At 40.2% G+C, this 26228-nt stretch overlaps 1 protein-coding gene across 1 annotated transcript in view; it reads left to right on the top strand.

Annotated features, from left to right (window-relative positions):
• BARD1 (BRCA1 associated RING domain 1) overlaps positions 1-20180 on the top strand; it is a 55409-nt gene extending 35229 nt beyond the window's left edge. Inside the window, exons 7-11 of the mRNA XM_075094069.1 lie at positions 3922-4030; positions 5537-5672; positions 6692-6784; positions 17184-17281; positions 17986-20180. Coding sequence (XP_074950170.1) covers positions 3922-4030; positions 5537-5672; positions 6692-6784; positions 17184-17281; positions 17986-18315 — 766 coding nt within the window. The 3' untranslated portion in view covers positions 18316-20180. The remainder of the gene's footprint in view (positions 1-3921; positions 4031-5536; positions 5673-6691; positions 6785-17183; positions 17282-17985) is intronic.
• Positions 20181-26228: the final 6048 nt, after the last annotated feature.

Raw genomic sequence — 26228 nt, 5'->3', positions numbered from 1 at the left:
ATATTCCCCCTGCCCCCTTCTCTGGATGCATTGTTCAAAGGAACTGTCCTGTAGCAGTTTGAGTAGAATATGGCCCTTATTTAAAGAAAGGGCAAGAGCTACCCTGATGATGCATGACAAAGCAGGAACAGCATGACAGTATTTAATGGGCTGCAACTCCCAGGACTAGGCTGAGATTTAACCAATTATCTTTCGGTCTGAAGAATTTGTATTATGCTAGCTCTTTACTCATTAGTAACACAGAAGAGCTTGGGGTTCATAATATTGTGAAACTAGCAATTGTAAAATATCATCCCAGAAACTTCGGGGGGGGATTTTTATGGATTGTTGTTTTCCCAAGAGCCTATGTTAGTAAGTAGTGCTCAGTCAGGAGCGTAAAAGGGTGCTAAGGTCAGATGCATCTTTCAGCTTCGCACTGCCGAAAGCCCCCCAGTTAAGTCAGAGTGAAAACTTAATGATTTGAGCTTCTCTTTGGGCTGGATTGGGTTATGGCCTTGTGTGGAATTCGCTATAAAGCTTCCTAGATTCCTACTCTGCACAGAAACATGTGGCTAACTAAAGAGACAGCACTTCAAACCTGCAGTGGCTTTTTGACCTCTTTAAATGTTTCATTGTTTGATGACTAAGCTTGCTGGATTTCAGATACTGAGTCAGGGCTTTGTTCTTGGTGACAAGCTTCCCCTTCATAATGAGCTCTTATTATGCCATTTGAGAGCCAGAGCTACATGAGGTGGGGAGAAGACGATCAGCTGGAATAGTCATTATTCTTGCAAAGAGCAAAGCAAGCAGAATATTTCCCAAGAGTGCTGGCAGAGGATTGTGTTTGTTAACAGCAAGCATACCTGTTCTGCAGTTTCAGGCTTTCCTCCGCTCCTTACTGTCCTGCAGCTGCAAAGTTGTGTGAAGAAGGGATAGAATAATAGAATAGAATCATAGAATCATTAAGGTTGTAAAAGACCTCTAGGATCTTCAAGTCCAACCATCAACCCAACACCCCCATGCCTCCTAAACCATGCCCTGAAGTGGCACCTCTACATATCTTTCAAATACCTCCAGGGATAGTGACTCAACCACCTCCCTGGGCAGCCTGGTCCAATGCTTGACAACCCTTTCGGTGAAGACATTTTTCTTAATACCCAATCTAAACCTTCTCTGATGCAGATTGAAGCCGTTTCCTCTTGTTTTATCGCTAGTAACTTGAGAGAAGAGACCAGCAATCACCACACTACAACCTCCCTTCGGTAGTTGTAGAGAGCAGTAAGGTCTCCCCTCAGCCTCCTCTTCTCCCGGCTAAACAACCCCAGTTCCCTCAACCTCTCCTCAGAAGACTTGCTCTCCAGACCCTTCACCAGCTTCGTTGCCCTTCTCTGGACATGTTCCAGCACCTCAATGTCCTTCTTGTGCTGAGGGGCCCAAAACTGCACACAGTACTAGAGGTATGGCCTCACCAGTGCCGAGTACAGGGGCACGATCACTTCCCTGCTCCTGCTGGCCACACTATTCCTGATACAAGCCAGGATGCTGTTGGCCTTCTTGGCCACCTGGGCACACTGCTGGCTCATGTTCAGCTGGCTGTTAACCAGCACCCCCAGGTCCTTTTCTGCCAGGAAGCCTTCCAGCCACTCTTCCCCAAGCCTGTAGCGTTGCATGGGGTTGTTGTGGCCCAAGAGCGGGACCCAGCACTGAAACTTGTTGAACCCCATACAGTTGGCCTCAGCCCGTTGATCCAGCATGCCCAGATCCTTCTGCAGAGCCTTCCTTCCCTCAAGCAGACCAACACCCCTGCACAACTTGGTGTTGCCCGCAAACTTCCTGAGGGTGTACTCGATCCCCTCATCCAGATCACTGACAGACATTAAACAGAACCAGCCCCAACACTGCGCCCTGGGGTACGCCACTTGTGACCAGCCGCCAACAGGATTTAACTCCATTCACCACAACTCTTTGCTGGGCAAAAAACTGACTGGATGCCCAGGCCCAAAAAGTATGCATGTCCAAGCCGTGAGCAGCCAGTCTTTCCAGCAAAATGCCATGGGAAACCATGTCAAAGGCTTTACTAAAGTCCCGGTAGACATCATCCACAGCCTTTTCCTCATCTACTAAGCGGGTCACCCTGTCACAGAAGGAGATCAGGTTGGTTGGCAGGACATGCCTTTCATGAAGCCATGCTGACTGGGCCTGATCCCCTGGTTGTCCTGCACATGCTTGGTCAGCTCACTCAAGATGAACTGCTCCATAACCTTCCCTGGTACCAGGGTCACTTTAACAGGCCTATAGTTCCCTGGATCATCCTTCAGGCCCCTCTTGTAGATGGTCCTTCTTGGAGATCGGGAAGCTTCCAGTCATCTGGGACCTCCCCAGTTAATCAGGACTGCTGGTAAGTGATGGAGAGCTCCTCTGCCAGCTCCCTCAGTACTCTAGGGTGGATCATGTCTGGCCTTATAGACTTGTGAGTGTCCAGGTGGAGCATCAGGTTGTAAACTGCTTCCTCCTGGATTATGGGAGGTTTATTCTGTGACCCGTCCCTGCCTTCCAGCTCCAGGGGCTGAATACCTTGGGGGTAACTGGTCTTACTGTTAAAGACTGAGGCAAAGTCGTCATTTAGTGCCTCAGCCTTTTCCTCATTCTCGGTGGCAATGTTCCCCTCCACGTCCAATTGAGGATGGAGATTCTCTTTGATTCCCTTTTTGTTGTTGATATATTTGCAAGAACATTTATTTTTGTTACCCCTTACAGCAGTGGCCAGGTTGAGTTCTAGCTGGGCTTTTGCTTACCTAATTTTCTTTCTGCAAGACCTAACAAGGTCTCTGTACTCTTCTTGTGTTACCTACCCCTTCTTCCAAAAGCGGTAGACTCATTTTTTTCCTGTCAGCAGAAGCTCCCTGTTCAACCAGGCCAGTCGTCTTCCCTGCTGGTTTGTCTTGTAGCACTTGGGGACAGCCTGCTCCTGCGCCTGCAAGACTTCCATCTTGAAGAAAGCCCAGCCTTCCTGGACTCCTTTGCCCTTCAGGACTTCCTTCCCAGGGACTCTCCCAATCAGTGCCCTGAGCAGGCCAAAGTCTGCCCTCTGGAAGACTACTACTACCCATGGTAGTGGTTCTGCTGACCCCTCTCCTTACTTCACCAAGAAAGGAGAACTCAATCGTATCATGGTTGCTAAGCCCAAGACAGCCTACGACTATCACATCTCTGACCACCACATCAAGCCATGGCTGTGCTTGATGTTGTGTTTATAGGAAATCGTATCTATCTGACTAACGTTAAAAGAATGGGGGAGGAGAGGAGTCTTGAAGCATACCTAGTAACTATGAGGTGCCATATAGGATGAATAGGGTTCAACAAAATTGACAAACCAATGAACATTTGAATGGATTGGCTGTAACGTGTTCTGTGGAACTGCACACTGAGGGAAAATGAGATGCATACTCAAATTTTGGAAGTGCAAGGGAGTCTCAGTTTCCAAGTAGGAAGGAGGTATACCTTTTCCCATAAAAGCATAACCACATCAAGCTCTGATATTTAACACAGCATGTAGAATCTTCTGACATGCCTTTTGTGGCAAATGGGTAAACCAAAAGTACATTTTTTTGGTTATATGACTGCAATGAAAGATTAAAGCTGAAATTTTGGGGTCTTATGAATGATACCGAAGTGCATCTTGAAAGAGTTTAACAAGGACTATGGGTTATTTAGCTGAACATATGGCTCTGAACACCCCTTACTCCTCAGCTGAAGGCAGCGGCTTGTAATTCAGTATCCATCTGTCTTGGATGTAGTTCTTACTTGAATCTCAGTGGTTTTTAGCTGAAATTACATATTAATAAGAAAGTGGGAGGGAAAGCTACCCAGGTAATGTGCCCAGTTAATTAAGAATCAAGTCACATTTTATTTACTTAAACCCATCTGTGCTTGTTTTGTCAGTAATATATTTGGTCTGCGGCCTGTGGACTATGCAGAAAGTGAAAAGATGAAGTCTGTGCTAATGTTGCCAGTGAAAAATGAATCATTTTCACTTAACCAACCCTCTGAGGTAAGTGTGTATGAGTTTTTTATTTTGCTATGCTTTTTAGAAAACCATAAGTATGAAAGGCTTGAACATAAGTACAGTACATCACCTGCCTTTACTGGGAGATTTAAAATAGGTTGGGAAACTAACTTAGACAATATTTCTAGAATGTATGTGGGACACTTACAAACTATGATATTCTGTGTTATAGGTTTATCTGGGAAAAGAAAGGATGTTTCTTGTAATGTGGCTTTATTACAGGAGAATGAATGCTGTGTTGTTCTTGAGGTATTATTGACTGGGCTTTGCTGTTGTTTTTCTGCATATTTAAATTTATTCTACTTGCTAAACTGGCTGAAAGCAACAGCAGTCTTTGCTCCAGGTGCTCTTTGTGTGCCTTTAAAAGGCTGTTCCCATCTTGTCCTTTGTTCAACAATGAAGATATCAGCTCGGCAGTTGAAAACAGTTTTTGGAAGATTGATTTTGGTCTTTTGGTTTTTGTTTTTCCCCTCTTTTTGCCAAAGACTTCTCAGGACTTGTGACCAAAATCAGGTTATTCAGACCTAACAAGTTATTGCATTATGAAATGCTTTGTGCTTCCTAATGAATGATGATTAAACTGACCTGGCTGCTACAAGCAGGGTATACAGGGTATACTCTGTTATGATCACTTCTCATTGAGAGATTAAGACACCCACTCGCCAAAAGTTAACTGTTGCAGCTAAATCAGCAAGGATATGACTGTTACTCCCACTTGTAGCAAATGTAATATGCAGCTCTTCTGTTGCAAACAGAACACTCAGTATTTGCTTTTTTTGGGGGGTGAGTGTGTGCTATTGGATGTTTACCAGCTCATATGGATGACTTGATCCAAAGCCTGAGGCTTTAGGATAACTGGGTCTCAAAGGTATGTTTCTACGATGGAATCTGGGAGTACTTAGGAAGACCCAGGAGCTGAAGTATCACATCCTTGTCAACGTAAAACTTGAGCAAGCAGCTCCTCTTATGTTTGTATTAGTAGCATAAAAAAACTTAAACATTCATTACTTACGGGGCAGTATAGTAGGGACTTTTTAGTAAAAGGAAGTGCAGGTGTTCATTATTATAGGCTACTCAACGTATTGGTAGCATATCTGTTGGTAATACTTCACTAAAAGTAGAAGGCTGTACTACTTTATTGGGAATTTTTTTGTCTTCAACGCTGAAGTCAGCAAGGCTGTTTCACAGTGTTCAACTGGCTATATGTGCACCCACCAGTGTCTCTGAAAAAAAATATGGAAGGAACAATAAACTGATGCACAAGCTATTTGGTACCTTGTGTAAGCTAAATGAAGTACCTCTAATGTCAAGCCTTTTTCCTCTAGAGCTGGCTCATTATACAGAGATCTAGTTATGGACCCTGTCCACTAAGCTTGCCATGAATTGTTTTTCAAAATGCTCATTCTTATTAAATAAAGCTATCAAACAAGTTAGGTGCTTTCTTTATGTTCCCAAACATTCAGCTTATTGTAGGATTTTCTGTTTATGCAGGTACTGAGCCCCAGCCAGCCAAGAGATGGACCTCTTGGAATACTGGGGAGCAGTCTTAGTTTGGAGCAACAGAAGTTGCTGAACAAACTAGCAACCGTTCTGAAAGCTCAAAGGTGTACTGAATTTAACAGCAGAGGTATGTAGTCTTGTTGAAATATCTCTGTCCAAATATGTTACTATAGTCTGCACTTTGTCCTTTAAGATACTAGCTGCAATAGTTTGGTTTTTTTCTCATTCCTAATTAGTGCTGTTTCTCTAATCCCTGAATTATAGTTGCAGCAGAATGATGGTGTGTTGTTGCATGTAAATACATATAAAGCCTGCCTGGTTACTGAGACAGGAGTCTTCTAGGGGAGCCACAGATGACAGTATATTGTCTGTTATTTAAAATCCCTAAGTCCTTCTCAAACACCTCTTCTCTTCTTCTTCTGTTACAAAATTTAAGGTCTCTGCTCATATGAGACATCCTGTAAGGCTTTTTATCTTCCAGAAGTGAGTCTTAGGCAGATGGTGTCTTTAGAAAGAACATGTAATTGACTAAAAGTTGACAAATTTCTTCTCACATATTACCTTCCTTCAAATTTTATTCTTCCTTAAGATGATGGAACCAAATTATGGGACTTGGGGGTTTTTGTTTCCTCTTGAGGAGGGGAACATTATCTTAATCCCCCCTATTAGTTTTTCCTTGGAGTGCTGCTTTTCCTGCTTGTGAAAGAAGTGCTAAGGTAGTTTTTCCCTATCATCTTTCCTACCCTGACTACTACTCCAGAATTGTGATTTGAGTTCTGTTAGCTTTGTGTTAAAGCAGTGAGATCCCATAGTAAGATTCCTATCAAAGTTGAATATAACTTTAAAAGGATTGAAAGAAAAAAAATTACTATCCTAGAAACTGGAGCCTCTGAAGATTTAAGTGTTAGCTTAGAACTATAAAAATGTGAGTTCCCTTTTTCACGTCAAGTATATGTTGAAACTCACAAGATTTCTAATAAGGCTTCTACTTACATCTTATTCTGAAAAATCACATACTTGTGCTGGAAAGAGTGGTTGATAATTTATAGTCTGTTTATTATTTAAATAGTGATTTATTGTTTTTCAGCCAGGCATGGTTCTGATTTTTATGTGCTTTTAGTACTACTGATGTAATCTTTCTCCTAGTAACTCATCTTGTTATCCCTGATGTTCCAATGCCAAGTACTGTCAAATGTATGATGGCTGTTCTGACTGGATGTTGGGTCCTCAAGTTTGAATGTAAGTATTAAATATATGGGATTCTTTGGGCTTTTTAAGCAGAAATTGTAGATGGCATTCCAGAGAAAATTTTCTTTTTCAACAGTTGCCCTAATATCAATACTAGCTTAATATAAAGTGTGAGGGTTTTGTTTCTTAATCTCCTGAATGACAAGAGATTTAATTAAATACAGCTACTCCTTCCTTGGCAAATGTGTGCATTTCATTATTAGATGTATTGGGTAGGTCATACCTTAAGTATCAGCGTGGAGTGAATTTGTTCAGCACTACATTAAGAGTGATTTGGACGATTATGGAAAATATCCTGGAAGAAGAGGAATTTATTCAATTCTTGGATTTCTTATAAGCAGCTTCCATTGAAATTGATAGGAAACTTTTGCTTGCTTGGAGTACACAGTCACGGCCTGGAGCAAGGTAAGGGGTTGCCTATTTACATATAAGCTGAGATCTGTTGAAAGTTATAACTTCCAACACAAGTTAGGCTGTTAGCAGATCATAACCCGTGTTTGTACTTTCCACTAAAGTTCTCTGTTGGGAAAATTGTCAGGCTTTATGCAATCACAGTCTCAGTCAGATCAAATGTATGTGTACCTTTTGATACCTGTTTCTGTATACATGAACCCTGCAGACCAGAGTGCTCTTCAAATAGTAACCTCCAAGGAAAGATGACTGCATAGTGTCCCGTCAGCATCTTTGATACCATCTTTCAGGCAATCTATTATTTTTTTTTATACAGCGCATGCTTTTTTATACAGCTGCTCTGTGGACTTACACCCCAAATTCTGCTTTTTATTAGTTCTGATGTGTTTCTTAGTATCTGCTTTCACAGTATTTGTAAAAGCCATCTTCTTCCCCTTGACCTTTATGGCTAAGTCCTTTTAGCTAATAAGTACACTACAAATGAGTTAATTATCCATGGAAAACTCCCAGACAAATTTCATTCCAGTTTTCTACTGTGTGACTAAACATCAGAATATAAGGATTCTTTAATGGTCTAAATTTTCCAGTCACTAACATTTATGAAGGCACTGCTTAAAGCTTCAAAAGATGCATAGTAGTTTTTCAAATAAGGCACATCATCAGACTCTTTGAACACTGGACTCTCTTTTCAGGGTGTTCATTTGGCTTCTAGGTAGTCAATGGACTTGTTCCAAGCTTTTTTTTTTTAAAGGGTCTGTTGAATTAGTATCCCCTCAGAGATGTTTTCCACAACGCCTGCCGTGGCTTCTGTTTGTGGCCTTATAAGCATTTGCAAAAGGAAAACATTGTGTTGTCTTTGTACTGTGTTTCATAGGAATAGGAGTACCTTCTTGTTGAATATGTAACATGGAGAAATACTGCTTATGCTTAAGCAGGCTGATTGATTTAGTAACCTCCAGACACTTTGTTCATAAGCAGAAGGGAGATGGTTTCCTGTCTGGAGGTGGGGATGCAGCAGGAAACTCAGAAGGCCTAGAAGTGATGTTTGGGTTGTGTGACTGGAAAGGATGTGTGCAGGTGTTCTGGATTTAATCCTGTTTAACGAAGACTGAATAATCTGTGACTGTAGTGAAATCACTTTGCAGGTTCTTGGCTTCACTCAGGTCAGGAGGTCTGCATGACTTGTGTTATATGTGCCAGGGTAGTTTTCCTTTATTTCATTTTCTTCTTGCTAGTTGGATGCTTAGCAAGCTTAAGCTGAGTGGTAGGGAGATTTAATCAGTGAGACCTGAGTTCAAATCCCTGTGGAAGAAGGTCTATATTTAGATGTGATTCAAAAAGAAAAAGTAAATAAAATGGTGGGGGCGTTACTCAGGGAATATTTTCATATTTTTTGTTTGCAGCTGAGTTTTATGTTGTTAGTACTGATTAGTACAATACTGACTGCTAATGCTTCCAGCTTAGTAAGCAACATACTACTTAAAAGGGAGTGATTCTCCTCCCTAGTGGGAAATGTTAGTAATAACTCATGGGGTCTGATGCAGCTAAGTGCTTATAATTAACAGCACCACTCCATCTGTTCCCACCAGTCTGTTATTAGTCTTCTTCAGAGTCATTACAAGTTAAAGATTGTTATAATAAATAATGGGACTCCTGCTGATGGAACATTTGTCTAGGAAAAAGAGGTCTTTGATTTTCTTTTCTATAATTTCTCCATTTATTGTTGCTTTTTTGACTTCTATTTGGATAAGTTTTCTTAAATGTGATGCAAATAAACTTTCAAAAGTGTGTGCATATTCCACCTTGCTTCTGTCAAAGCCACTGCAAATCATAGAATCATTAAGGTTGGAAAAGACCTCTAGGACCATCAAGTCCAACCATCAGCCCAACACCCCCATGCCTCCTAAACCACATCTACACGTCTTTCAAATACTTTCAGGGATGGCGACTCTACCACCTCTCTGGGCAGCCTGTTCCAATGCCTGACCACTCCTTCAGTAAAGAAATTTTGCCTAATACCCAATCTAAACCTCCCCTGATGCAAATTGAAGCCATTTCCTCTTGTCTTATTGCTTGTTACTTGAGAGAAGAGACCAAGGCCCACCTCAGTACAACCTCCTTTCAGGTAGTTGTAGAGAGCAATAAGGTCCCCCCTCAGCCTCCTCTTCTCCAGAAATAACTTGAAGGATTTGCTTATAGTTCAGTGTTGTAAACCTTACTTGAAGTAAAGTAATGTTAAAAAACTTCACTGAAACATTTGAAAAAACAAAGCTCAGTGTAGCACTTAATGCTGACTATGCATAATTGAGTATTTGACTTTTTTTACTACAACGTAAGCTGCATTTGACTGTTATTTCTAAAGTTATATTTATAGCCTACACATAATTACACCATTTTTAAAAAAAACAGACATTGCGTGTTGGCAAAAACCAGTATTTAATTTAAAAGCGCATTTCTTATGTTAACTCTTCCATTATAGCAGGCTTTAAAGGTGTGTTTCTCCAATTAAAGCAATTTCCTTCTCTTGTATAATTCTAAGATGCAAGATGTAGCTTCAGGTTTTGGGTTTCCTTTTGTCTTCAGGTGAAAGATTAGGATGAAAGGATGTTACCACGGAGCAATATTAGATCTTCACAGAAGAAAAAAATTACATTAACAGTTGCAGTTCTATATTTCCATATATAATACACTGTCAGCAGCATATCTACTTTCAAAGCAGCACAGAATTCAGTTGAGACACTGTTGTCACTGTGGTCCTTGCCCTTGGCCATATCTTTCATTGGTTTCATTATTTTATTGGCTTCATTATTTCTGGGACAGTAATAGGGCACAAAGTAGCATATCATTATCCTTCTGCAAGTAGGCTGAGACAAAGATTCAAGTATCACTGTATTTCCCCTATGCTTTTTGTAGAGCATAGAATAGTGTAATTAAAACCAGCAGAAGCCTTTAATAGCTTTTCAGCTTGTTTATTCTTAAACTGATTGTCATCTGTTAAGGCAGGGAATGAAAAATTATCTTGGTAACGATATGCGTTGAAACAAGCTTGTGTCAGTCTTTGCAGCAAAGTATCTGGAAGAATTCTGAGCCATCTGATTGCTTATTCCTTCATTTGTGTTGCTTATCTGAAGCAGTAGCAATTATTTCAGCTCTGATTATTTAAAAGAATGCAAAAAAACCCTGCTTTTCCTGTAAGGACTTGGAACAACTGAGAGTTGACTGGAAGAGCTGGGGATTGCATGACTGACATTTCAAGGCGAAAACATCTTTCTGAATTTCTTGGAGCAATATGCCCATCCTCGTTCAGCCTATTAGACAAGAGAAGAGCAAAGCTGCTTTTGCTGACTGCTTCTCAGGCTGGACTGTCCATCTTCCATGCATAAACATCTTTTAGATAACAGGCTGATACTCAGCAAAGCCCTTCCTCCTTAAAACAGCTCAAAACTTCTGATTACTGGAGTTTCATGTGCGTTTTGCAGTTGGAGACTTACTTCAGCTGCCTCCTTCTACAAAAGGACTCATATCTCTCTAAGAGGTGGTAGAAATATCTGATGTGCATATACATGTATTGGGTGTACAGCTGAGGGGAACGTTTCACATCAGCTGGGTCTGAACTTCTGCTCTCCCACAGTGTCTACACCTTCTGGAAAGGAGGAGGGAAAGAGTTTTCCTTCAAAGTCAGCACAAATTTAGACTATGAAGCTGCTGGGGTTTGCAGAGGAGAAAAGGGGGTGAGAATGTCTTAAATGGGGTGTTTGTCTTTGCAGAGCTGGGAAGTGGGCTGGTTTGGAATAAGGCCTAGAGGAAAAGGAAACCATGTATCTACTCCCTCTGTTCTGTGTCATCCAGATACTTAGTTTTTCATATTTAGAGGGTCCTTTTGTTCTAACTCACTTTTGGTTTGAAGAAAACGTTGCAGTACGGAAGCCTGTTGTAAGGAAAAGAATGGGTAATATTACCTCATTAATTTAAAAGCATGTGATGGGATCTAGAGGACAAGCACTTCCAGTGGAATTTAACCTGACCTCTGCACCTTGGGAATGGCTAAGTCCAGTCACTTTGATCAGTCTAGAAAACAGCTGCGGCAAATAGTCATTTCTTAAAGCAGGTATGACACTTGGAGTTTTTTAAGTGAAGTAATGATTTTCATATTACATGCTCCTGGCTTCTGGGACTTGATGCTTAAGGACTTCCTAAGCATCTGCTCCATCATGTTTAATAAATATCACCTGGATTAACTTGTTAACTACCATTCTTAGGCAGATTCATTTTAGTCTCTGCAGCATCTTGTGTCATTTCCATGGGTAGGAAAACCAGACTGCTCTTGTTTCACTGAGATCTCTACCTCATTTGTGAAAATCTGTGATTCTAAAGTTGCTTTATAAGCATGATAGAGTATAAAAATTCTTTTCTGTGTGTTAGCAGAAACCAATAATGCTGTTGATGAAAGCAAACGGAAGCTAGCCGTGCCAAATTCCCCTGAGGCTTTGTCTCAGTCCAGATTTCTTCCTTTTCTAGGAAAACAGTATCATCAAGCTTTACTCAATCTGCATGTAAGTCTTAAAACCCAGTGCAGACTGAGCTGAGGAAGTTTCAGTTGCAATCTCTACTAGGATCTTGGATGTGTAGTGTTGTATCATCTTTGTTGCTATCATGTATTTCTAAATTACTTTTAGCTGTTCTAAGTGATCCTTGAGACTAACCCCTGCTCCTTGCTTTATTAATGCAAATCCAACAAAACTCCACTAAGGCTAATTGAGTTACTGAGAGCTACCCCTGGGTATCTGGGTGATTATGACTTGCTTTTGGCAGCCAGTTCTTTTTGTACTTTCTCCTGTTTAAATTGTTTCTGCTGATGCATTTAGTTTCATTATAAACCAATAAGATTTACGTGACTAAGGATTATAGGGCTCTGATCTTAAATTTTGCAAATAATGATTTCTTTCTTTCCAGTACTAGTAGCTACAGTTCTATCAAAGCAAAGGTCAATTAACGATATTGTTAGAGTGGGCACCCTTTTAACCTGCTTGTTCCTTATACAGCAGGAGGTGAGAAGGTTGGGGCAGCTGTTCAGTGAAGTAATAAGGATCAGTGTAAGTAGTGCTTTACTGATCTTGCTAATGAGGGAAAAAAAATGAGCAATATTCTCCTTGCCAAATGTGATGGCATCAAGCTAAGATGCGGTTGTATTAAGCTAAAACCTTTTTCTGCAATATTTTCTAGGGACTTTAATGCAGACTCAGTTTTTGCTAGAATTTGGTGCAAATGGTCCTGTTTGTATCTACAAATTGCAAGTGTGAAATCAGCTATTTAGAGGGCTTTTAAACTTCTAATGTTCTGTATTTCTAGGGAAGAATCTTACATGACCCCTCTGCACATGCAGTCTTGCCCCAGTATGGTCTTCTGTCAGGCAAGCTTTATTAATGAGTGCTTGCACACTTGAACTGGGCATTGCAAAACAGCTCTGGTCCATGTGAAATGGAAAAAAAGCCACTTGCCTTGGTACAAGTCTTATCCTTTTGTGGGTAATTGATCCAACTACTGTGATTAAACTAGAGGGCCATTAAAGCATAGTTGCAATAATCACCCTCTTCTCTTTAGGGTTAATGAATTAACCTAATGAATAAACTTGCGATCAGCCTCAAACCTAGAAGGTCCACAGCTCTTATTGGCAATAGTATCAAGGAATAAATCAAGATTGGCTGAGATCCTGAGTAAGTTGAATGGTCTTATTTTATTTTATAACAGACAGACTAGATTTAATTCAGGCTTGCCTGTAAAGAGTGCACACTGTGACTGTGGGAAGGAAAACAACTGAACCTTGATCTCTGTCCCCTCCTAAAATTACAGGTGTCCTCTCCAAAGTTAGTTTACTTTCCCCACCATTGTTTAGAGAGCTTCTTTAAGGATGTCCTTGTTCTTCCAAGATTCAGTCCTGTTCTGAAATTTTTTTCCCGTAAGTACTTAGCATGTCCATCTCAGTTTCAGAAGGGAGGTGACATAGCATTGATGGTGTCCTGATCACTTTTTAAGTAAGAAAATAGCAGTCCTTTTTTTTTCAGTCCATTCTTTTGACCAATGTCTTGGCATCGAGTTCTCACTGGTGGCTTTTCAATACAGTGCCAAACAAATGAGACACTCATTTGAAATTTTTCTGGGTTTTGAAGTTACTAATCTCAGGAGTTCTGGGAATCAATTTAGCGTGGCTCCTGATTGAAGTTAAAGGGTGCTGTACCTCTGACTTAAATAGGATTGCTGTAAGGTCAACAGAGCTTCTGGAAATGTCTCTATACAGAATTTTATTTCCTTTTATATTCCTCTTAATCAGGATGACACTCAGTTGGATGGAGAGACTATTAAAAGGGAACTGTTATGTTATCCAGCCACTTGTACACATTAGCAGCTTTAAAATTAATAATGCCTACTCAAGAAAAAGACCTGGGCTTTACTGAGTGAACTCAGCTTAGCACTCAGTGGTCAAAATAAAATCCCTAGTTGTAAAAAAAAAAAGTGTGCTTTAATCTTCTGTTTGTATTCCTACTTTTAAGTGTGAATTTGAGGTTTTTTTTTTTTAGCACAAGGTCATCTTGTGGCAGTTGTGCCATCTATTAGAAGAATGATAAGAGCCTGTACATGCCTGGTGCTTCCAAATGACACCGTAATGCAACCAAAACTGTTTATGTTGTCTTTGAGAACCTCACTTAGACTATTGCATCTAGCTGGACTGCATCTGAAAATGATGGAGCAAAATTAGTGATCTAGAAGCAAGTGACTTGACAGCAAGTTTTGTGTAGTGAGGGAGAAGAAGAATGGGCAAATAGGAACTTACTTGTTTAGACAAATGTATAATGAATCAGGTAGAAACACAGCTTGAGCCCTCTGTCATTTGATCTCTGTGAGAGGGATATTTCCCTTTTTTGTTTGGCTGATTTTTTTTTAATTATAGGATGTGAATCTTTTAACTATTTAATACAAAATCTTTCTAGTATGCAGGAGTTGCTGAGGAGAAACGAGCAACTCGGGAAGAAATCAGTCTGAACAAAGTCTGCAGTTAAAGGACATACTGGTCTCACTTAAATTGTTTTAGCTCCCTTTTCCTAGTTAGGAAGCCCTTCTCCATGGATAGATTTGACTGTTCACCGTAGGGTCGTAGGCACCTTCCTCAAACATCAGTTGCTAACTTCTTCAGTTTTCTGAATATATAGTTAGACCATGATTCTGATGACACATGACGTGCCATTTGCCTCATTTCCTTGTGCCTAAGGCTCTCCTTTCACTGTTACCCTGTCTGTGTTGTCTTGTCTCTTTCCAAGTGGATACAATGGATTAGTTGTGCTGTTGATAGTAAGATTGCCGTGTAGTATGTTGAAGCCTGAAGCACCCTCTCTTCTGAGCTTGAGGATTCCAAGGACTTCCTTTCCTCTTTTGCTACCTGCACGTAGACAAGGTGTTAGACAAGACTGCTTGAATTGTCCCTGAGCAAATGGTTCCAAAAAGCATTTTTTCTTATCTGTCAAATATGACAAGACCCATGAGTGAGAGCAAGTTCTACTTCTACATCTTGCATGAAAAATATGTTCGGGAATTGAAAATGTACTACTTTTCCATCACCAAAAACCATACAGTCTGTTGCTCCAGAAAATTGTGTGTATGTATAGGTCTAACAGTGTTGCCTTTTAACATATTTATGTTGAAGAGAAACACCTGAGCACTGAGAACTTACGTTCAGGGCTCTTTAGCCTATCTGGAATACATAGCTTTTGTGCCACAAATCTGTTAAGACACAGATCTGTTCTGATTCTAGCTGCTTAAAAGTTAAAATTAATGAGAATGCTGATCATGCAGGCACTGGCTAGACAAATGGTCTGTTTGCATATTTCCAGTTTTTCAAGGAAACATGTTAATCTTGTGGTTCTTATAGATACAATGAAAACAGGACACACACAGATCAGGCTCCCTTCTTGCTCTCATGGAGGATTGTCATTATGTGTGGCAAGGAACCGTGAGGCATACAGACTCCTCAGAGGACTTGACTCGGCAGTGTAAAGTGGGCAGACATACATATGTATGCAGAAGATATAACCTATTTTGCATTTTCTGCTAAAATAGACATTCCACTAACATAAGTAATTTTCATGACTTAGTGTTTGGGTTTGGTTTTTTTTTGGGGGGGGGATAACAGTACAAAAAGACATCAGAGTCTTTTGTATTCATTCAGTCTTGCTTTAGTATCAAATTTGCTTCATTTACTGATGCCAGCACTGGATGCTCAATTTGTGATGTACTCATTATATAAAAACCTCAGGTCTGGTGTAAAAGTCCTTGAAATTGAGCTTTTGATGGTAGATTGAAATAAAACATGCTCTTAATGAATGGATGGTTCTGTTCTTAAGACTAGATGAGACTGTTTTTCCTTTATTGTAAGCGGCACCCATTAACATCTATATTTTCTTGGAAGGAAAGAATAGCTGTGTAAGTTAGAGGCAAATTGACACGGGAAGTCTTGTTGAGTTGTGAGGATTAAAAAAAATTGAAATAACTTTTAGATTTATTTTTGAGTTATGAGTACTTTGAAAAGTTATTGGTATTAATTGCTGTTATCAATAATGAATATGTAGGTTGCTTTTCCAGAAGATAAATGACTAGGTTGCCCTTCTAGTTTAGTACAAGTTCATGTTAATATTCCTTGAAGGAATGAACAAATGCAAATAATCAACCTGATACTTTGACATGGAGGGAGATATATATAGTTGTAGTATTCAGCAAGTTGTAGTTTACTGCATAGGTTTATCTTTTTTTATGTAAGTATGTTGGAGAACTTCTAGTAACTCAAATATGAATTCCCATTGCATTTTGTGAGTTTGTATGAACTGGTGGTAAATTGCTAACAGTTGGCTTTCAAGATCTCTCTAGATTAGATAGTCCTATCTGTTGACTGTTGTGATATCCACGTACCTTTATCAGTGACATTTCTCTTCATGGTCATGTGCTTTTTTTTCCTTTTTAGGATCAAACCACCACATTTTACTTCCGATACTCTTTAGTTTGTATTTTTTTAATACTATGGGTTTCATATTTGCCCAGTAGAAATCAGTAAAAATAAGTAGCCTGAGTAAGAAATGCTGTGCAAGGAGCGAGGTACTACTTTAAAAGTTACAACCTTGACAATACCACAAATTCTCATGGAACAGTTTTCAAAATCAGCTTTGCAAACTTTCTTGGGTAATTTTTATTAATGGGTGCAATGTATGTATGAGCGCAAAATGTTCCATCCTTGAATGGGTGACCACAGCAATTTCTCTTTCCAAAGTGAGGTCGGGTAGTACGTTTACCTGATGTTAGCGATATATTAGTATCAGCGCATTCTGTATTGGAAAAAATAACTAGCCTTAAACCAATGTAAAAACACAGTGACTCTAAAAGACAATCTCATTATGCAGTAGTGGTAACAAAAATGAATGCCACTGTTAAACCCTAGAATAAATCTCCAGTTTGTGCTGATCTTGGAGACCTTGAAATCCCATCTGATTTGTTATTTGAGGCCATAGCTGTTCAGAAACAGCTTTGTGCTTGCTTTGTAATTGCTCTTTATCAGGTAATTGCTTCCATTTCATAACTGCAGAGTTGGTTCTACATGCTGGCTTTAAGCCTCCAAATGATCAGCGATTTGACATTTGACATTAAGTGGCTGACCTTTATTGGATAAGAGGAAAAGCTAATAAATCTTAGTGTACAGCACTGATTTTAATGTGATGGTGCTTCTCTCCCTCCAACTTGCATCTTCAACCATGGTTGTAGATTTTTTCAAGTTTAAAAGAAAATTACGAAAACACACAAGCTTTGATGCTATGTTTTGCATTGTGGGTAATCCTTGTATTTTAGTGCAACTCTTTAGTCCCTAAAATGACATGCAAGCCTCTGTTAAAACATGGGATCTCTAATCTTTGCCTGCCTTATTGCGGTTTTGTGATTTTTGTAGGGGTACTTGCCTGTCTACAAACCACAGTTCGAGAACAGGAGGAGAAGTATGAAATCCAAGGTGGCCCACGAAGAGGCCGGCTCAACAGAGAACAGCTGGTGGGTTTTATTGCTTGAGACAGATTATCTGAATGACCTTTTGTTCATGCATTTTTGCCCTTTGCCACATGTGCATGTTCAGTAGATGTAAAATTTTAATGTGGTCTTGTACAGAAATTTGATTATATGCAGGGTGATGGAAAGAACTGCGAACATCCATAAAGCTGTAATTTTTCTCTATTAGTGGATATGTTGCTATAACCTTGTCAGACGGAGTGTGATATTACATGTGTGGAAGAAGCTGTATGGGACAGGAAGTGATGTTGCTTTGGTCTTCTCTGCTCAGTTTTAAAACCTAGTTGAAATCATCTGAAAGTTGGAATAAAAAGGTTTTTGTTACTTCTTGTTTCCATATAGGGCCACCTTTATATTTAACTGGGTTAATTTCTGGTTACTTTATGGATTACACTGGAGAAGTTTGTGAAATGCATTGTAACAGTAGCTGTAGATATTCCTAGCTCATAGTTAAACCCTGTTGGGCTGGAAAATATTTAAACATAAGCAAGAATTTACCATGTAAGCAAGCTTTTCTTGATAGCATACTTATACTGAGGACCTTGCATGTTAAATTACTGTTCTAGCTTCCAGTGTTGGTTATTTTAAATTGTATTTTTTGTAGGCGCTAATTTTTCCTTTCCAGTTTTTTTTCCTCTGTGCTCAGTGGTAAAGTTCTGTATTTATACTTTTTTTTTCCTTCCACTTAGCTGCCTAAGTTGTTTGATGGATGCTACTTCTATTTTTTGGGATCTTTCAACCGTCACCAGAAGAGTGATCTTGTGGAGTTGGTCAAAACAGCAGGAGGACAAATTCTGGTTAGGCAGCCAAAACCAGACAGTGATGTGACACAGTCAGTCAACACGGTGGCTTACCATGCAGAATCTACTTCTGACCAGAGGTTTTGCACTCAGTATGTAATCTATGATGTGTCTTCTAAATTCAAGCCAGAGAAGATTCGTCAGGGCAAAGTCTGGATGGCCCCCTCCAGCTGGCTTATAGACTGCGTGATGTCATTTCAGCTCCTGCCTGTAAAATGAATATCAATGTCTCATGAGCAAGGCTTTAAAATGTGGTGAATCTTGAGCAGTTGGAACACTCTGGTAAACACTGGTCTGAAGCTATGATTTATGTTTTGCACTTAGGAATACAGGAGAGCTTTGACCATTTAAATGAGTTACTAAGAACACTGATATACTGGAATAAATGAACTTACAATGGAGGAGAGAGATTAAATATACTGCATTCAAAAATGTGCTTTGGGTTATTTAGTATGCTTTATTTTTGCATTTAACCTAAGTGTAATAATCACTGACATTTTGTAACTAAGATTTTGCAAAATGAAATCTTTTGCATTCTTGATTTAAACCAGCCCTTCCTAGGTGATGCAGCGTGATCCCGTTTCTTTTCTGTTTAATATTCATTGACAAGATCTACTGTATGTATCAAGATTTCCCAGCCAGGCCAGGGAATTAGTATTTTTTAAAAAAAGGAATCTCTGCATTTGAACATAGTCATTTGCCTGGATAGACATGCCTGCTGTCAGATGACGTGATATTCCTTATAACTTGGAACTGAATTTTACAGGAAATTCTTTGTAATAGGATATGCCTTGCTAATGGCCTGAATTCATCTGAAAGCAGACAATTTTGAAAACGCTATCTTTAAAAATCTTGGTCTAAAATTCCTTATTTGTAACAAGAGTAATGCTTTATTTGCTTCTCTTTCATGCTTGTAAATATGTAACGGTTGTGAATGGGTGATTTAGAATGCTTAAGGAATCACTGACAAAGGTATTAGCATTAGTAAAAGTGTGACTTAACAAAGTTCAATGGCAAGGTTCACTCTATTAATTACTGCATGGAAGAAACACACAAAGGAAAACTGAATTACGCTTGAGTTAAAACGATTCACAGAGAGTCTGTGGACGCAAAAGGGTAAGGAGGGCTCTTCCATCGAGTCACGAGGTTCAGAGTCAACCCCCTTGCTTTCTAAACTGACGGAGCTTAGGTGCGGCTGGGTCCAGTCTTAGGCTTGGACAATGGTTTATGTCTAAGGGATTGTACATGCAAAGATTATGTCATGTTTCATTAGCACCAATCCAGCATGCAGTCTGTTATCAAGACAAAATCAAAGTTACCATACTGCAAGGTTATGTGCAATACCAGTTGCTTACCAAAGGTCTGTCATTGATAAAAGGTCTCTCTGCCTTGAGGAGTGATCTTGAAAGGTGTCCCAGCTCCAGGGGAGATCACTACCATGCTGCCTAGCAGGGAGAGCTCAAAGAAGGCTTACTTAGGTTGTCATTTATAGTATAAAGTGGTTGGCTCGTAATCAAATTCAGTACCCTTTCCATCACATGCATGAAGGTCCTCGTACCCACAACTTTTTTGTTTCTTGATAAATGAATCCTGGAAATGTCACCCCTGTTGATATCAGTCACAGGGTCAGTGTTCCAATCTCATATGTACTGATGCTCACAGTGCCACTCTGCTCGTTTGTGGGTTTTTCGAGGACAGATTGAAACTAGAGGAGTTCACAGCCCAGCTACGGCTCAGGCCTTTACCTCCTTTGGAGCCTTCACCAAACTACTGCTAGTTCAGTTAAGAGGTCGAGTGCATCTGTCACACTCCACCCCACGACTACAGTCAATCCACTTTATTGACTCGGGGTGGTAGTGAGGTTTCCTCTTGCCTCTTTGTTATCAATATGTGACATGTTGCGGATCACTGGTAAACTAAACTTATCAGATAATTGATCTTAAGTCTCCTAATTAATGTTATTTATATACTATTTTACATACCAAATCAGTGGCTTGTATATGTTTTACATACTGGATTGATGTAATTTGTTTCATTTTTTGTCAAACTCTGATATACAAAATTATTATAAGCAGTAAACATAAGGTCGCAACAAACACAACTACAGTTGGATGCAGTATCAAAATCAAAATTCCAGTTGCTGTTGGTGATTATCCAAAAAGAGTTTCCCCACCAATGATGTTATCCACCTTTCTTCACTAAAAGACATCCTATCTCTCCTCCGCATTGTGATGGACAGTAATTAGGGTTCTTTTTCCCTTTGTTCCAAATTAATTTTAGCAATTGACTCAGGTCATCATGTTGCAACAGTTTTCTCACCATGTAAGATTCATTCCAACGAGGGTAGGTAATAAGTCTTGATATGATGTATAGTTAGATTGTAGCAATTGGTGGGTTATGACAGGGGCTGGATAGTTGAATTGCAACCCATAATTTTGATAAAATTATCAGCAGATAGTTGAGTGATTATATGTCTTTACAATGATGGTGTTTGTAAATACAAAATCCCAGAGGGTTCTCATACAAACACATCCATTCCCAGCATCTTTAAGTATAGTTTCAGGGGTTTCTTCAGGATGTGTTTCAAAATGACAAACACTTTGTTCAGCCTTAAGACAAATGTCTTGGGCCTTAAGGTATTAATTTCGCAAATAAATCCTTGTGTTCCCATACAACACATGCATCAACAGTAATAGTTTGCCATTTGTTCCCAGTTTGTTGGGGCTGTACTCTGTATTCTAGCAGACAGAGGTCAGTTCCACTGGGATTTAATCCTAGTGCAATGACTGGGTATATGGTGTATAGCAAAGCGTTGTGTATTGTCAAAACAAAAGCCATGGCTTTACTGTCGGTGGGGTCATAAGTGAGATTTTTTAGGTACCACCAAAATTGGGAATTCTTTTTGAACTGAGTCACGTTATCCTAAATTACCTTTCAAATCTCAGTGGGTAAGCTGCCCTCATCGCCTTCCCTTATAATTGCTGTTACAGTAGATTGTACCCACAACTGCAAAACCTGTATGGTGCAGAATGTACTATAGTCACCATACTGATTAGAGTAAATCAAAGAAGTGAGGGTCTTTGCCCTGTGGGTCGAGCTTGTTGATGTGTGGCCGCTTATAGTGTGGCTGTTAGAGTTGCAATGTTAGGGACTGCAGCTGTTAGCAGAGCTGGGTTGGCATTTAGGCGCCGATAATCAATTGTCAGATGCCATCTCCCATCTGGCTTTCGGACTGGCCAGGCTGGTGAGTTGTATGGGAAGTGGGTTCTGGAAATAATGTGCGATTTTTCCAAGTCTGCTATTGCTTCGGAAATTCTGTTTAATGCCGAGGCGGAAATGGTGTATTGCAATACATTAGTAACCTTTGTATTGGGGAGCACGGGGGCTGCGCAGAGCACACACACTGTAGCCTCCTGGTTTTTGTCAGGGTTAGGGTGGATATTTGAACTGAGGGACCACATGCTGCTGTCTGGCAGGCACAAGGTTTGTCTGGTCAAAAAGTCAAAGCTCAAAATATTTTCATTGTGGTTTTTAACTGCAAAGCGAGTAGGTGACGTGCCCTTCTTGCCCAGGAGCCACATATTAACTTTTGAGGTTTGGCAAATAGCGCTTGCTTTTTCCTCCAGTGAGTAACTCTCTGCCGTCCAGGTCGCGTTCCCAGCTTCTCAGCATCCTGTTGTGTTAATATTGAAATATGTGCTCCTGTATCTATTAGAAACTTTATCAATTGTCGCTGAGGACCATCTGGACTTGGAATGCATTCTGCTTTCGTGATGGGTGTAGCCTCATATTCACAGGGATATGAGGGAAACAAAGAATGGTCTTCCCTCGGTTTGCTATTGTCGGGGTCACCCCGTATGTTCCCATCCCATTCTTCAGGGGATACAATTAATTTTCTAAGCTGTACAACATCAGGGGAGTGGGGAGCCTGCATAAGCATTTTGACCTTTTCCAACTTTTTTCTCCTTTTCTTCCTGAAACTCTTCCTGCAGCTGATCAGTCTTTAAAGACAGTTTCAATACAGCTGCCTTTCTGCCTTCGGTTTCTTCTTTTAGGTCCTGCTCCCTTTTATTGTTGTTCTCCCTATCGCGATGAGCACCTTCTAAACAGGGAGTTAGCATTTTGCAAATAATGCCTTTCCCCTTTTCATCCTTTATATACACCCTGGCCACACAGCTTCCCAGTCATGCCAAGTATCACGAGCCCATTCGTCTGAGAATTTGGGACATGGACTTCCATGCTTCTGTAAGCAAGTAGTGATGCAACCTGCCATTCTGCCGACTATGGCCAAATTCTGTTCTGTTGACTGAAGGATTCTAAGTATCAGGATTCTTATTAAATTATTAAAATAAATATTTCTAAGTGTGGGTTGTTGCTATCATGGTAACTTTAATGAAAAAAATTGATCACAAAAGAATTATGCCTCACTTTGCACAATTGTACTTAAACTTAGCTGGCTACATTGGAGTGATGTTTGATTCTTTCATATTTGTTACAACAAATTTTTAATATGTTTCTCATAATTGATCATAAGTTATTGTTGGAATCCTACTTCCTCACTCTGCGCTCTTACGTAATGTCTTGCATCTTTTGCGTTGCCTTAGTTTGTGCAATTGTAATTTTAAAATGGTGCCTTGCAATAATATACAACGAGAACGATGGTTGTGGGATGAAACCAAAGTTTGTTGTGTTTGCTTTTGTATTGCTTGTAATAATAAAACTCCCAGTGCCAGTAAGTTTTGATAAGTAAGCTTATTGCATGAACTTTGCAGAACAAGTACATAGTCCATATGTATCTCAAGAGGTAAGTGGAAACGTAAGTACTTTTCTGTGAACTGGACAGAGCTGTGAAGATCGCATATCCACCTGCAAGAGCAGCTCTTCGGTGTACGAGGCGGTTGCTTTCTGTAACCATTGCCACTGGGGATCCTATGCCAGTTCTCCATATGCTCTATAGAACTCTTCACTTCATGTATAACAGGTTTAGTTTTCAGTAGCATCTACTAGGCTACGGTAGCTGGAATATCTTGGATTTATCACATAAGCTAGACTGAGACATTGCTCTTCACTAAATGCAGTTCTCAAGTACTTGCACTTCTGTGGGAACGAGCAAAAATGCAAGGCTCGTTAATAAATGGAACAACCCATGGGACGAATGTGTTTTGGGGTTTTGTGCAGATAAACACTGGCAGCGAATAAGGTACTGAGTCGATACTGCAGGGACTTGGTCATTTATTTTAACGATTGTAGCACATTTTAACTTGGCATTTCATAGCACATCAATATACCTAATGCGGTATTCTTTGCAAAGGTAGTGAATCTCGGCAAAATTCTTAAGTGGAGCTTTTCTGCCATGTACTAGGAAGAAATTTGGCCCATCAGTAATCCTCTTCGGTGTCCTAAAGTGGAGGCAGCAGATTTACAGATTTTAAGAGCCATTGTTCCTTGGCAGCTGAAAAGAAACTCTATTAGAAAATTGCCATAAATTTCTTTTTTTTTTTAAATCCACATTCTGAACTTCTCCTAAGGTCTTGTTCCTTTGAATCGTCTGTGTTTTCAAGCAGAGTAACTCAGTTCACATTAAAAATCCTTCCATATCACACCGAGGAGTGATTCTTACTTACCTTTCTCATTGAAGCGCGCTCAAGATTAACTGGCCCACCTCCCTCAGGTCTCTTCAGGAATTCAGAGTTTGAGTGTATCAACTTGTGTAGACCTACACACTTAAAGAGCCTCACAGAACTGCAGTAAGTAGACCTTGATGCCAAAATTGCAGCAAGCGTTGAACAATACTGAAGCAAAAGGTAAGCACACGAAAGCTAGATGTCAGTGACACAGACCCTGCTTACTTTACTCTTGCTAGCCATTAAAAGCAGAGAGCTAGCACTTGATAAAACATGTCCAAAACAAAAAAAAAAGTCATGTAGTAAGGATAAGTCAAGTCCTTTAGCCCATTGGATGGATTTTGGCTTATGAAGAAAAGGCTGTAAAACCATGAGGCATGTGGTAAATGGTGTGTAGGGATCAATTCTCCCTGTCTTCTAGTTCAAGAAAAGGGTGTGTTAAAGGAAGTTAGGAGGACACAGGATCAAAAATAGAAGAGGTGTTTCATGCAGTGCGAGCGGACCTGTGGCATGGGCAGTTGTAGCCTGTTTTGGGTGCTGTATGTTTTGGCATTGTCTGAGCCATGGAGGAGATGAGTTTGTCAAAGAAAACCTGTTAAAGGTGTTGGTCATGAGCCAGCAGTGTGCCCAGGTGGCCAAGAAGGCCAACAGCATCCTGGCTTGTATCAGGAATAGTGTGGCCAGCAGGAGCAGGGAGGTGACCGTGCCCCTGTACTCAGCACTGGTGAGGCCATACCTTGAGTGCTGTGTGCAGTTTTGGGCCCCTCAGTACAAGAGGGACATTGAGGTGCTGGAGCGTGTCCAGAGAAGGGCAATGAAGCTGGTGAAGGGTCTGGAGAGCAAGTCTGATGAGGAGCAGCTGAGGGAACTGGGGTTGTTTAGCCTGGAGGAGGCTGAGGGGAGACCTTATCGCTCTCTACAGCTACCTGAAAGGATGTTGTAGCGATGCAGGGGTTGGTCTCTTCTCACAAGTAACTAGTGATAGGATGAGAGGAAATGGCCTCAAGCCTGAGCTGGGGAGGTTTAGATTGGGTATTAGGAAAAATTTCTATACTGAAAGGGTTGTCGAGCATTAGAACAGGCTGCCCAGGGAAGTGGTTGAGTTGCCATCCCTGGAGGTATTTAAAAGGAATTTGGGTATGGTACTTAGGGACATGGGTTAGTGGTGAACTTGGCAGTGCTAGGTTAACAGTTGGACACAATGATCTTAAAGGTCTTTTCCAACCTAAAGGATTTTATGATTCTAAAGAACCTTAGCTATAACATGAATTTATATTAGTATTCTCCTGCTAAAGTGCATATATTTAACGTGCACTGATGATTGGGGCATTTGAAGAAGTAAAAGTCCAAGACTTTCATTCTGGATTAGAGATGGATTTTGTTTTAAAATTTTATGTTTGGTTTAAACACAAAAGCTTGTGTTCATACCTCAAAAATGCTGTGAGTCTCAGAAAGGCTAATTATTTTCAGGCAGCTTCTCTTGAAATATATCTGCTTATCTCATTATGAATTATTTCATCGGGGCACCTGATAACACCTTCGGTAGCAATGCCTGGAGTTCAGTGGCACTAGTTTAACATCACTAATAGTTAATAGAAGATAATGTTAATAAATAGCGTACAATCTTTTTGAATTGCTGTGGCTTGTGGTTTAGGGGGAATATATGAAGCCTGGCCTGTTTGTTTGCTTTTCTTTTGTTGTTGTGGTTTTTTGGGTTGGTTTTGTGTATGTGTCTATTGAAGTAAAAGATACTTGAGAGTACAGAGGTTGCTTCCTTGCATCAGTGTCCTGGGTAGGTTCTGGGGAATATAGTTACAGAATAGTTCATACTTTTGGCTGTTTCTGCCTCTATTTGACGGCTTGTATTTAAAGATCTCATAGGTTTTTCTTACCCCTAAAACCTCTGTGTGAAATAATTAAAATTATATACATTTTTGAGGGGGAGAGATTAATTTTCTTAAGAAAGGAATATATGGTGGTCGAGTGAGAGGAAGACTAATTGTAGTGGGGATGCCTGGGGAAATAGTTCTGGACTTTGTTCCTCCAGCTATAAAATTAAACCTGTTCACTGTTGCTGGCCATAGAGGATTCATCTGTTATTTGAGATACCCAGAAGCGACTTTTCTAAGAAGTGAGCGGCCCATAAGAAGAACTTATCAGAGCAATGCAAGAGTGTTAGATGTTGCATTATTTCTGCAAGTGTTTTAAGGAAACAACAGGCAAATTAGTAATACTGAACAGTGGTAGCTGCTTTTGCTCTCAAATTGCAATTGGCACGCCTAAGGGGCTGCTCAGGGTCTGTTGCCACACAGTCCTCTTCCGAGTGAGTAACAAGCACGTGAAGGTCCAAAGTTTTGCATCTCTCTAATAACAAAGAAGTCATCAAGTGGCAAAGAAGTTAGCCAGCTGGCTCCTACACAGCCTTTGTTAGGTTGAACTGAAGCCCCTCTCTTCTGCTCTTTTACAAGCGTCTGAGCTGAGGTTGGACCTGACCGGTTATCTGATCAG

The sequence above is a fragment of the Phalacrocorax aristotelis genome, chromosome 5, assembly GCF_949628215.1.
Source record: "Phalacrocorax aristotelis chromosome 5, bGulAri2.1, whole genome shotgun sequence".
In the NCBI taxonomy this organism is placed as follows: domain Eukaryota; kingdom Metazoa; phylum Chordata; class Aves; order Suliformes; family Phalacrocoracidae; genus Phalacrocorax; species Phalacrocorax aristotelis.
This window is presented reverse-complemented; position numbering and strand designations above follow the sequence as displayed.